Source organism: Pseudophryne corroboree, chromosome 10 (genome assembly GCF_028390025.1).
Source record: "Pseudophryne corroboree isolate aPseCor3 chromosome 10, aPseCor3.hap2, whole genome shotgun sequence".
NCBI lineage: Eukaryota > Metazoa > Chordata > Amphibia > Anura > Myobatrachidae > Pseudophryne > Pseudophryne corroboree.
In genome coordinates, this window is record NC_086453.1 from 7966938 (window position 1) to 7979405 (window position 12468).

Genomic DNA, 12468 nt, shown 5'->3' on the forward strand with positions numbered 1-12468 from the left:
AAGGAAATAGACGCCTCCTCCTGCAGCCATGTAGGGCCGTCTCGAGGGATGATGGCTGACGTCTTCTGACACGTTCTACTACCAAAATGACCACAGATCTGTTTTGCTGATTTTGCAACGTCTTGCTAGACCCGACACGATAACGCATCCACCCAGACATGTCTGTCACCGATCGCACCCGCCGCTGCACCTGACACTCTCTTCTGTATGGTGGCGACTTAGAGATCAGTGAATATCAGCCCCAAGCTCTGGGATATGGGATCGAGGGAGTGCTCAAAGTGTGACCTGAGGTACTGATTCGCCCATTACACCTGCCCCAACGCTTGTCGCACAGGTTCCGACGCTCACATCCCCTTCTTATTACCCATGAGTCGCAAGAATCGTAGGGGAGTGAAAACCTCTATTTGTCAGCCTGCAGTCACCCCCCGCTCAGACCTAAGGCGGTTTCTCAATCTCCGGAAAGATACAGTTATGTCGACTCCACCGACGCCTTCCTCTCCGGCGCACTCCGAGAGGGCGGAGAAGCAAGGCGAAACCAGGGTGACTACACCAGATAGGAACTCCGCTGGACAGCAAGACATGCAGAAGGTCCTCACCCTCCTACAGACCTTGCCGACTAAGGCGGACTTCACATCTTTGGAGAGTAAACTTCGAGATGTGGTCCACTCTGAGGTGTCCTCACTTCGGTCTGAACTGACTCAGCTGGGTTCTCGAATCGAAACATTGGAGACCAGGGGAGATGAATCCAACGCTTTCCAACACGCACTGGTGGACACTATCAGGCTTCAAGCAGAAGAGATCCAGAACCTGCACGACCATCTTGATGATATAGACAACAGGGGACGTCGGAACAACCTGCGAGTGAGGGGCATTCCTGAAGACATACCACAGCAGAGCATCCCAGATGTCCTCAACAAGATCTTTGGTGCAGTCCTGGAAACCGACCCGAACGACCCCATTGTTTTCGACAGGGCACACAGAGCACTGCGTCCCAGAGGCTTGCAGTCCGACCGACCAAGAGACATTATTTGCCGCCTTCACTACTACAGCCAAAAAGAAGAGATAATCAGGAAGCTCCGGAACGCCGGAGACCTAGACTTCAACGGCTCACCTATCCAGGTCTTCCAGGACCTTTCTCGCCACACCCTACAGTCAAGACGTCAAGTAAAACCCCTCACAGATGCCCTTCGTAAAAACAACATCAAATACAGGTGGGGTTTTCCTTTCAGTATCACAGCGACCAACGACGGCAGGTCTGCAACGATTCGGACCCCCGAGGATGTCGCCCCCTTCTGCTCCACCCTGTCTATGGACCCAGTACAGGTCCCTGAGTGGCAATCCGTAGGCTGGAGATTACGCCCCCCCCAACCTCCCCGGGCTGACATACCTTTCCAAACGGTGGGATCTCCTTCAGCAGCACAGAAAAGGAATTGCTCCCTTCCGTCCCATTCATCTTCATCGTCTCCCTCGGCTGTGAAGACCTGATCGCCCCACCTTTAAAATGGCAACCTTTCCTTGCTACGTAGGATTGACGGGCACGGAGAGGACTGCTTCACTATGTCAAGTCACCATAGGAGGGGCCATGGCTCCAATATGAAGACTGCCTCCCTGGAGGCACCATGCAGTTGGGGGGCGCGTTGCCTCTCGGACCCTCGCCTCTATATTTGATAATCCCGTTATACCCAAGGGACCTAGACATTCCAATTTCCCGAATAGAGTGAGATTTAAGCATTTCTGCCATGGTATCTTCTGAATTACCGTAGCTCGGGTAATGTACTGTTCCTATTGCGGTGACATGCAATGTTCACATTACTGTGGTTATCAATTATGCTCCATTGATATAGTTCGTGTGGGAGGGCGGATCCGTCCCCCCCCCTTGTTACCCCATTTGCACCGCAATGTTTGGTCCTGGAGCGATCGATGGGGACACTGTCCCCGTTGTTTGTATCACCAGGAGCGGTGCTACGCTTTCACATGTTCAATTGTTCTATATTGCTATGCTTTTCTGTTCTGTTGTTCTTCCTCTATCCCTTTCTTTCCACCCTCCTCTTCTTCAGGTTCTCTCGTCCCTTCCTAAATTACCTAGATTTACCAATGCCCAAACACTACTCTATGCTGCTGGGTTCTCGGTGAAACCAGATTTACTATTTCTTTTTAGAACGGGTAAATGGCACTACTAAAAGTGGTTTCTATTAATGCCCGGGGACTCAACATTCCTGAGAGGCGGTCAAGGGCCTTACGAGAATTGAAAGCCGAAAAAGCAGATGTTGCCTTTGTGCAAGAAACCCACTTTAAAGAGGGAGTGGCCCCCTCTCTCAGGAATCGTGACTTCCCTACAGGGTATTTCTCTAATAATGTTGATGGTAAGACATTGGGGGTAGCGATTCTGATCGCTAAGCATGTGACCCTTGCTGATGTTGTTTGTCATCAACTTGTCCCCGGCAGGGCTCTGCTTATAAATTGCACTATCGCTAATAGAGCTCTTACATTTCTCAATGTCTATGCCCCCAATAAGGCACAGCCAGGCTTTTTGGAAAGAGTCCTCACGCTAGCCCAACCTCATATTAATGGGATTTTGCTTTTTGGCGGGGATTTAAACTGGTCCTTGGAGCCCCGATTAGATTCCTCCAACCCCTCCCCAAGGTATTCGGATAAATTACACCGTAGGGTCCGGAAGACTCTACATAACTTCCAACTTATTGATGTCTGGAGGATACAACACCCCTCCACTCGGGATTTTAGCTTTTATTCACACCCTCACAACACTTACACTAGGATTGACTACTTATTTATCCCACATAGATTTTTGCACCTGGCTGAGGTATCTGCTGTGGGCAACATGTCCTGGACAGACCATGCTCCCGTCTCTCTGGGGGTTCGCCTGTCCCCTGTTCGGCCGAACTCTTACACGTGGAGACTAAACGAGATGATCATCCAGGACCCCGGTTGCCAGCAGCAGATCAGAGAGGCGATAGCCGATTATATTGAGGTCAACGACACAGAGGAGATCTCTAAAGTGGTAGTCTGGGAGGCACACAAATGTGTAATTAGAGGAAAACTTATTCAACTGGGCGCCCATAGGAAAAGACAACATATGGCGGCACGGGAGGCCTTGTTACAAAGAATCCAAGCCTTAGAACTTCTCCACAAATCCACCATGTCAGACGAAAACCTTCAATCATTACTAATGGCTCGGAAGGAATTAGACTCGCTTATGTCCCACAGACTGAAGTTAGAGGCTAGAAAATGTCGTAGTCGATATTTCCTATGGGGGAACAAGCCTGGGAAGCTGCTAGCGCGGGCTCTCCAGGCTCAACGCGCAGCATCTTTTATATCTAAAGTGAAATCTCATACCGGAACAACACAACACACCACGACAGAGATAGCAGCAGCCTTCCGACACTATTATACCCAATTATACAACCTAAGAGGCCCCAAGGAGGCAGACCCTGATCTTTCCCGAAAGGCCTCCATTGCAGAGTTTTTACGGGAAATTAATTTCCCCACTCTTACACCTGAAGAAGTCGAGTCACTGGAGAACCCCTACACTCTGGCAGAGCTCGAAGAAGCTGTAAAAACCACCCCAAATGGCAGGAGTCCGGGCCCTGACGGCTTCTCTTTAGCTTACTATAAGACATTTGGAGATGTTTTGCTACCTATGATGCTTAGAGCTTTTAATCAGGTTTCAGACCAGTCCTCCTTCTCCCCCCAGTCTATGCTCGCACATATCACAGTGATCCATAAGGAGGGCAAAGACCCGTCACACTGTTCCAGCTATAGACCTATTTCCCTACTAAATGTGGACCTGAAGCTCTTCGCCAAATTAATGGCGAATCGCTTAAAACTCTATCTTCCAAAACTGATACACTCGGACCAGGTGGGTTTCGTTCCGGGCCGCGAGGCCAGAGACAACACCACGAAGGTCCTCGATTTGATTCATTACGCATCAACTTGTAAATCCCCCTCCATCCTCCTCTCAACAGACGCAGAAAAAGCGTTCGACAGAGTGGACTGGGATTTCCTATTGGGGGTGTTGGAACACATGGGCATGGGCATGGTGGGCCTCCAGAGAATCAGGGCCCTGTATTCTGACCCCGCGGCTCGCGTACGTATCAATGGTGAACTATCAGACCCGTTCCAGATACGGAATGGGACTCGTCAGGGGTGTCCTTTGTCACCACTTATTTTTGTGCTATGCATGGAGACCCTGGCGAGGGCCATTCGTCAGAATATTAACATCACAGGGCTGCAGGTGGGGAGGACGGAGTACAAGCTTGCCCTATTTGCAGATGACCTCCTCGCAGTGATTTCTAATCCTTTGACCTCTATACCCAACCTTCTTAAAGAGTTCAAGCGTTTTGGTACTCTCTCCAACTTTAAAATTAATTTATCGAAATCTACAGCAATGAATTTAACACTAGACCAGACCAGCCTCCAAGTACTACAATCTATCTCGCCCTTTGCATGGCATCCATCACAATTAAAATATTTAGGAGTAATTCTTCACAGGGATCTCTCCCAAATTTACCAATTGAATTTTCCCCCACTCCTATCAAAACTCCAATCTGATCTCTCCAAATGGGGCGGGGAAAAAATTTCATGGATAGGGAGAATAGCAGTAATCAAAATGAATATTTTACCCAGAATCCTCTACCTATTACAAACTCTGCCTGTTACTATTCCTCGACAATGGTTCCTCTCACTACAACGAAAAATCAGAGACTACATTTGGGCGGGGCGAAAACCCCGATTTAAGCATGAGATCCTCTTTAGACGGAAACATCAAGGAGGTCTCCAACTTCCCCACTTTTTATCCTATTACCATGCAGTACTCCTTACGAGAGCCATGGAATGGAGTAGTGAATTCCACAGGAAACAATGGGTAGACATTGAACTGGCCTCTCTTCCCTCTCTTAGCTTGAACTCCCCCTGGCTTTCTAAAGTCCCCCAGGTATTGCACCCACTAGCTGGTCCCATCTTTTCGTGTTGGCGTCTCCTACGCTCCCTCCCACATATTTCAGCACACCCTTCCCCACTCTCACCGCTGTTTGGGAATCCTGAGTTTCCCCCTGGATGCCACTCCATGTCGTTCTATGCATGGCAGGAAAAGGGCATCCTGAGAGTTAATCAAATGCTGGACTCATCTGGTATAATACCTTTTTCCGAACTGCAAACTAAATGGAATCTACCCAATAAAGAAATCTGGAGATATCTCCAAATTAAACATTACCTACAGACTTTTTGCTCTTCTGGAAAGGGTATACGAGCACTGACTCTATTTGAACAGATGTGCCTCTCCCACACATACCCTAGACACACTCTTTCCACGTTTTACAAGTGGATCTTGAATCATAGATTTTCTTCTCAACCGAAATTTGTCAGGGATTGGGAAATAGACCTGGGGGGGTCGGTGGCCACAGACGATTGGGAGGGTATCTATAAAAATACCTTCTCATTAACAACCAATGTGCTAGTTTTGGAGACTCACTACAAAGTACTTACAAGGTGGTATAGATGCCCAAATATCCTAGCGAAAATCTATCCTGGAGTACCCAACACGTGCTGGAGATGCGGGATGGCAGTAGGCACCCCACTACATATATGGTGGGAATGCTCTCTCTTGCAACCGTTTTGGCGCAAGGTGGTAGAGACAGCTAGCTTTATCCTCGGTGAGGACTTACCCTTTTGCCCTAGTTTTTGGTTATTAAATCTCACACGTACACCTAGATATCATCTCAAGAAATCACTACTTCGCCATATTTTGAGTGCCTCTAAGGCAGTGATCCCAGTTCACTGGAAATCAACAGTTTCCCCCACTATGAAAGAATGGGCCGCCCGATTAGACCACTATATGATAATGGAAGATCTCATTTTGTCTTTAGAAATGAAAAACACCACCTTCGTTGCTACTTGGAGCCCATGGCTGGAATACAAAGCAACAATCCATTACAAATCTTCTCTTTAAGAGAAACCCCCCCCTTTTTACCTCCAGTAGCCATATGCAATTAATCATGCTTTAAACCCCTTAGGACAGGAAGAGAAAACCTCCCCCCCCACCCCCTTCCTAAACCTTATTTCTCTACGCTACCTTTCCTTCCCCCCCCTCTACACTGAGAGTAATACTACCCCCCATCCCTCTATCTTTTTCTTGGTTTCTCGCTACTCCTCTTTCCTCTCCTACTTCTACTCTCTCCCTTTTGCTTCAAGAAGTTGTAATTCATGAAACGTTTATGGTTCTTACTCCTTTATGCTCTATATATTTTTCTATCTCTGGAATTATGATATGTTAGTGGAAAGGGGACATACCCCTCTACGGTTTTTTGTTTTTTTTTAATTACACACGATGTTGAGTATCTCCAGATGATGTACCTCTGACAGTACTAGAAGCTATTGTAATGTTTCTGCAACTTCCTGTTTTTGTTCATTTGAAATTTCAATAAAAATCTATTTGCAAAAAAAAAAAAAAAAAGCGTCCAGGTAAGGGTCAATATTGACCCCCTGGACCCGGAGCTGTAACATCATCTCCACCATTACCTTTGTAAATACCCTTGGAGCTGTGGACAGGCTGAAGGGTAGTGCCTGGAATTGGTAGTGATCGTCCCGCAGGGCAAACCTCAGTTACGCCTGATGAGGTGGCCAAATCGGAATATGTAGATAAGCGTCCTTGAAACCATGAATTCCTGGTCTTCCAGGCCCGCAATCACTGTTCTCAAAGATTCCATCTTGAACTTGAACACCTTCAGGTAAGGATTCAATGACTTGAGATTGAAAATGGTCCTTACCGAACCATTCGGATTCGGCACCACAAACAGGTTGGAGTAATAACCGCCGCCTCGTTGTGGTATTGGTACTGGAACAATGACGTGAGACTGGACCAACTTTTGGATGGCCTGCTGCAGCGTAACCCGCATATCCTCCAAAGCTGGTAAGCTTGATTTGAAAAATTGTAGGGGAAGAGCACTGTCCAACTCCAGCTTGTAGCCATAAGAAACGAGATCCCTGACCCAGGTATCCCGGTAGGAAGTCTCCCAGACGTGGCTGAAAGTGACGCAGTCGAGCTTCCACCCCGAGATCCCTTCGGGGTGGGTGGGCACTGTCATGCGGAGGCTTTAGCGGAAGCTGAACCGGTGGTCTGTTCCTGAGAACTGGTGCTGGCAGGTTTTCTTGACATACCTCTGGTGCCTCGGAAGCGTCTCGCCGGCGGGGCCCCAGAGGGGAGAAACGTGGATTTCCTGGCCGTAACTTTGGAAATCCAGGTATCCAATTCAATCCCAAAGAGCCATTACCCAGAAAAAGGGAAGCAACTCCACTCTATGATTGGATTCTGCATCTGCTGACGCAGCCACATGGCCCTGCGCGCCGACACTGCCATGGCAGAAGTCCTAGCATTAATGTTCCCCAATTCCTTGAGCAAATCACAAAGGACACGCGTAGTGTCCTGAATCTGTTTTATTAGGGTTACCATAGTAACCAAAGGCATATCCCCCCGAGAGGCCCCACTGAATTTGAGTGGTCCAGGAATGAATGGCATGGGTCATCCAACAACCCATAGCTGCTGTGTAAATAGACTTCAGTGTAGTCTCTATCTTCCTATCCCCAGGGTCCTTCATAGTCAGGGAGCCCAGGGCGGGCAGCACCGCCTTTTTAGACAGGCGAGAGACCGATACAGCCACCCCTGGGGGTTCTTTCCAAAATTTTCTGCCTTCAGGAGCAAATGGGAAAGTACGCAAAAACTTCTTGGACATTTTAATTTTATTTATTTTTTTCTGGATGTTTCCTGGCCAGCTGTCAGCTCTCTATAATACAGTAAACACTCCCTCCCTTTGCTACACCCTGTACCAGATATACAGCATGTCTGAGGAGTCAGGAAGCGCTGTGTGTGCTGTCTGTGGCTACAGTAAGCCGCGGAAGGCGCCAAAATGCCTGCGTGTCCCACTCTGAGGTAGCTCCACCCCCTCCAATGGCGCCGGAGTTACAAATATAGATTATACTGGCAAAGTCTCCAAAAGTGCTTAAAACATCACACAAGTGCTAGTCAAGCCCTGTTGTGCAAGTTCTACACAGGGGATCTTATGGGGACCCCCCAGGGGGAGGGTTCCATACGCCGCGCCTGTGGTCAGACGCACTTTGAACCGGTGGGCCCCCTGGTTTGTACTCACCACCGATGATCACCTTCAGGCAGTGTTAGGGGTGTGCGGCATGCTGCAGCTGTGACAGCCAAGGCGCAGTGCCCCGCTGAACAAACAATCTCTCAGGACGGTGGTCATGCAGCGGGGAAGCGGCTCTGACACCTTACAGAGGCCAGTGATTGCCCCCCCTTTTCCCCCCTAACTCTAACGGCGCAGGTATGCTGTTGCCCAAACAGTATACCGAAAATAATAAAAGTTTTAAAGAACATGAAAAAATCTCTCTGGAGCTGCATAGTGTGCATCTTCTCCTGATGGCACTTTTTTCTATACTGCCTGTGGGAGGGGCATAGAGGGGAGGAGCCAACACACCCAGTGAAGAAATTTCAAGTGCACTGGCTCCTTTGGACCCCGTCTATACCCCATCGTACTAGATTCCCCCAATATCCCTTATGGATGCTAGAGAAAAGTCCGGGTATGAAGAAAATCCTAGTTTCAGCGATTGTTCTTATGTTCCTCAAAAGAAAGGAGAACGAGAATCTTTCATAGTGTAAGATATCTTATTTTACTTAGGGGATGGTGCCACCACCATGTGATTAACGTCTTATGTTCCTCAAAAGAAAGGAGAACGAGAATCTTTCATAGTGTAGGATATCTTGTTTTACTTAGGGGATGGTGCCACCACCATGTGATTAACGTCTTATGTTCCTCAAAAGAAAGGAGAACGAGAATCTTTCATAGTGTAAGATATCTTATTTTACTTAGGGGATGGTGCCACCACCATGTGATTAACGTCTTATGTTCCTCAAAAGAAAGGAGAACGAGAATCTTTCATAGTGTAGGATATCTTGTTTTACTTAGGGGATGGTGCCACCACCATGTGATTAACGTCTTATGTTCCTCAAAAGAAAGGAGAACGAGAATCTTTCACAGTGTAGGATATCTTATTTTACTTAGGGGATGGTGCCACCACCATGTGATTAACGTCTTATGTTCCTCAAAAGAAAGGAGAACGAGAATCTTTCATAGTGTAGGATATCTTATTTTACTTAGGGGATGGTGCCACCACCATGTGATTAACGTCTTATGTTCCTCAAAAGAAAGGAGAACGAGAATCTTTCATAGTGTAGGATATCTTGTTTTACTTAGGGGATGGTGCCACCACCATGTGATTAACGTCTTATGTTCCTCAAAAGAAAGGAGAACGAGAATCTTTCATAGTGTAGGATATCTTGTTTTACTTAGGGGATGGTGCCACCACCATGTGATTAACGTCTTATGTTCCTCAAAAGAAAGGAGAACGAGAATCTTTCATAGTGTAGGATATCTTGTTTTACTTAGGGGATGGTGCCACCACCATGTGATTAACGTCTTATGTTCCTCAAAAGAAAGGAGAACGAGAATCTTTCATAGTGTAGGATATCTTGTTTTACTTAGGGGATGGTGCCACCACCATGTGATTAACGTCTTATGTTCCTCAAAAGAAAGGAGAACGAGAATCTTTCACAGTGTAGGATATCTTGTTTTACTTAGGGGATGGTGCCACCACCATGTGATTAACGTCTTATGTTCCTCAAAAGAAAGGAGAACGAGAATCTTTCACAGTGTAGGATGTCTTGTTTTACTTAGGGGATGGTGCCACCACCATGTGATTAACGTCTTATGTTCCTCAAAAGAAAGGAGAACGAGAATCTTTCACAGTGTAGGATGTCTTGTTTTACTTAAGGGATGGTGCCACCACCATGTGATTTTTGTCTTATGTTCCTCAAAAGAAAGTTGAACGAGAATCTTTCATAGTGTAGGATGTCTTGTTTTACTTAAGGGATGGTGCCACCACCATGTGATTAACGTCTTATGTGGAAGATCACACAGCTTTACAAATCTCCCCTATGGTAATGAGCTTACCTTAAAAAAAAAAACACATAGGTTCTGAAAGCAGAAAATATATCAATAGATTCCTTTCAGCACACAAGAGCCACAAATACGCACCAAAGAGAAGAAGACACCACCTCTTATCCGCACCACTCTGGTTGTGAGGTTACTTCTTGTTTTACCTCATATTTGAGGTTATGACCACATGATAACAAATCCCATATTCTTAATTTCCTTCATACGACAATATTCTTAATTCAAACTCCTTTTACAACTCCAGGGCAAATTGTGCAGAAAAAGATAAAATAGGATTTTGGTACCTACCGGTAAATCCTTTTCTCTTAGTCCGTAGTGGATGCTGGGGACTCCAAAAGGACCATGGGGTATAGATGGATCCGCAGGAGCTTGGGCACACTATAAAGACTTAAACTGAGTGTGAACTGGCTCCTCCCTTTATGCCCCTCCTCCAGACGTCAGTTAGAAACTGTGCCCAGGAGAGATGGACATTTCAAAGAAAAAATTTATAAAAACGGTGAGTGTCCTACCAGCTCACACCACGAACATACCGCAGAACGTGGCATTCAGTAGAACACCAGCCTACGGCATGGAAAAGACACAGCCACATGCTGAGAGAATATGTAACACAACCTGTGTGCCAACACAACCAATAATGAGACACCTCATGCCATGGCCTGAACATCGTCAGCAACAGCCTGACCGAGAAGAAACACCCCTAAAGTGTAACCAAAAACAATAACTGCAGACACAGTACGCACTGGGACGGGCGCCCAGCATCCTCTACGGACTAAGAGAAAAGGATTTACCGGTAGGTACCAAAATCCTATTTTCTCATACGTCCTAGAGGATGCTGGGAACTCCAAAAGGACCATGGGGTCAATACCAAAGCTCCAGAACGGGCGGGAGAGTGCGAACGACTCTGCAGCACCGATTGAGCCAACAAAAGGTCCCCCTCAACCAGGGTATCAAACTTGTAGAGCATAGAAAAAGCGTTTGAACCCGACCAAGTATCCACTCAGCAGAGTTGAACCGCCAAGACTCCTCGGGCCTCCTCCCAGGAGGAGCCCATCTTCCCAGTAAAATGGGCCTCCACCGACTTCGGTGACTGCAATCCAGCCGTAGACCGAACATGCCAAATACCATCACAGAACCAACGTGTAACCGACTGCCTAACCCAGTCACCCAAACCATACTGGGAAGATATCAGACAAACAGAGCCCCTGTTTCTCCAATCTGAACCAAAATGGAGACCTAAAAATTCAAATCCCTGGCTACATCAAGAGAATTTGAATCAGCTAATGCCTAAGTAACCACCGGCATCAAAATAGGCCAATTTTCTGCGAAACCCAGAAACCACTCTCGGCAGAACTACTAACCGACTTCTCAATTCCTCTCTATCCACATGAAAGAACAAACAAGGCTCTTGTGAGACAAAACCACCGCTTCCGACACCCGCCTTGCGGATGTCAAAGCCAAGAGCATGACCACTTTCCAAGCGAGAAATTTTTGTAAAAAATATATTAGGCCACACTCCCAACTTTAAACCTGCATCCACACTGGTTTGTAAAGTATGGATAAGCACGACCTAGCTGAAAGATTTCCATAGGAGCCTTCCTGGATACATCCAAAACACATAGTTCCGCCCACTACAGTGGTAAAGCTTAGCCGTTACTTCTTTCTTAGCATGAAGAATTGAGGAAAGAACTTCCCTGGGAACACCCTTTCGGCTTGGTATATGGCATTCCGCCGCCCTGACGTCAGACGCAGCCGCGGTAAGTCTTGAAACATGCCCTGATCTTGTTGTCACAGATCCTCACATAGAGAAAAAGGGCAGGAATCTTCCTAAGAGGAAATCCTGAAAACCTGGATAGCAAACCTTCCTTGGCGAGACCGGATCCAAGAGAATCGCCTGAACCTTTGTTCATCCCACGTTTATCAACCACGGTGTCACAAGGTTGTCCACTGCTATAGCTTAAGCATCCCCTGACCTGGAACAATATCCCTGAGGCCTCTTCTTGAGGCGAGACGCCAACATATCCAATTGCGACAATACTCAAAGACTTGTCATGTCTGTGAAAACTTCTCGATGACGACCGAATTTTTCCCCGGATGGAGATCACGTCAGCAGAGGAAATCCATTTCTCCGTCGTTCACCATCGGAACGAAGACCGTTAATATAGCGTTTACTAGACTCTCCACCCAACGGCAAAACTGTGCATCTACTGCCATTGCCACTTTGCTCCTTGTTCCGCCATAGTGGTTTACTTATACCACTGCTGACAAGACGTCTAGTAGAACTAACCCGGGCAGAACACGAAGAATACGTTTGTCGAACTAACTCTTAATGCAAGAAAGTTTATAGCAGACAAGCTTTCCAACTCGACTCTATCCCCTGGAAACTCGTCCCTTGCAAGTACTGCTCCTCCGTCTCGGAGACCTGTATGCACGGACA

General features: G+C 47.0%; 1 protein-coding gene across 1 annotated transcript in view; it reads left to right on the forward strand.

Moving 5' to 3' along the window:
* Nucleotides 1-2839: 2839 nt before the first annotated feature.
* The window catches only part of SPEN (spen family transcriptional repressor), a 125491-nt gene continuing 115862 nt past the window's right edge, over nucleotides 2840-12468 (forward strand). Inside the window, exons 1-2 of the mRNA XM_063943894.1 lie at nucleotides 2840-4361; nucleotides 4645-4882. Coding sequence (XP_063799964.1) covers nucleotides 2840-4361; nucleotides 4645-4882 — 1760 coding nt within the window. The remainder of the gene's footprint in view (nucleotides 4362-4644; nucleotides 4883-12468) is intronic.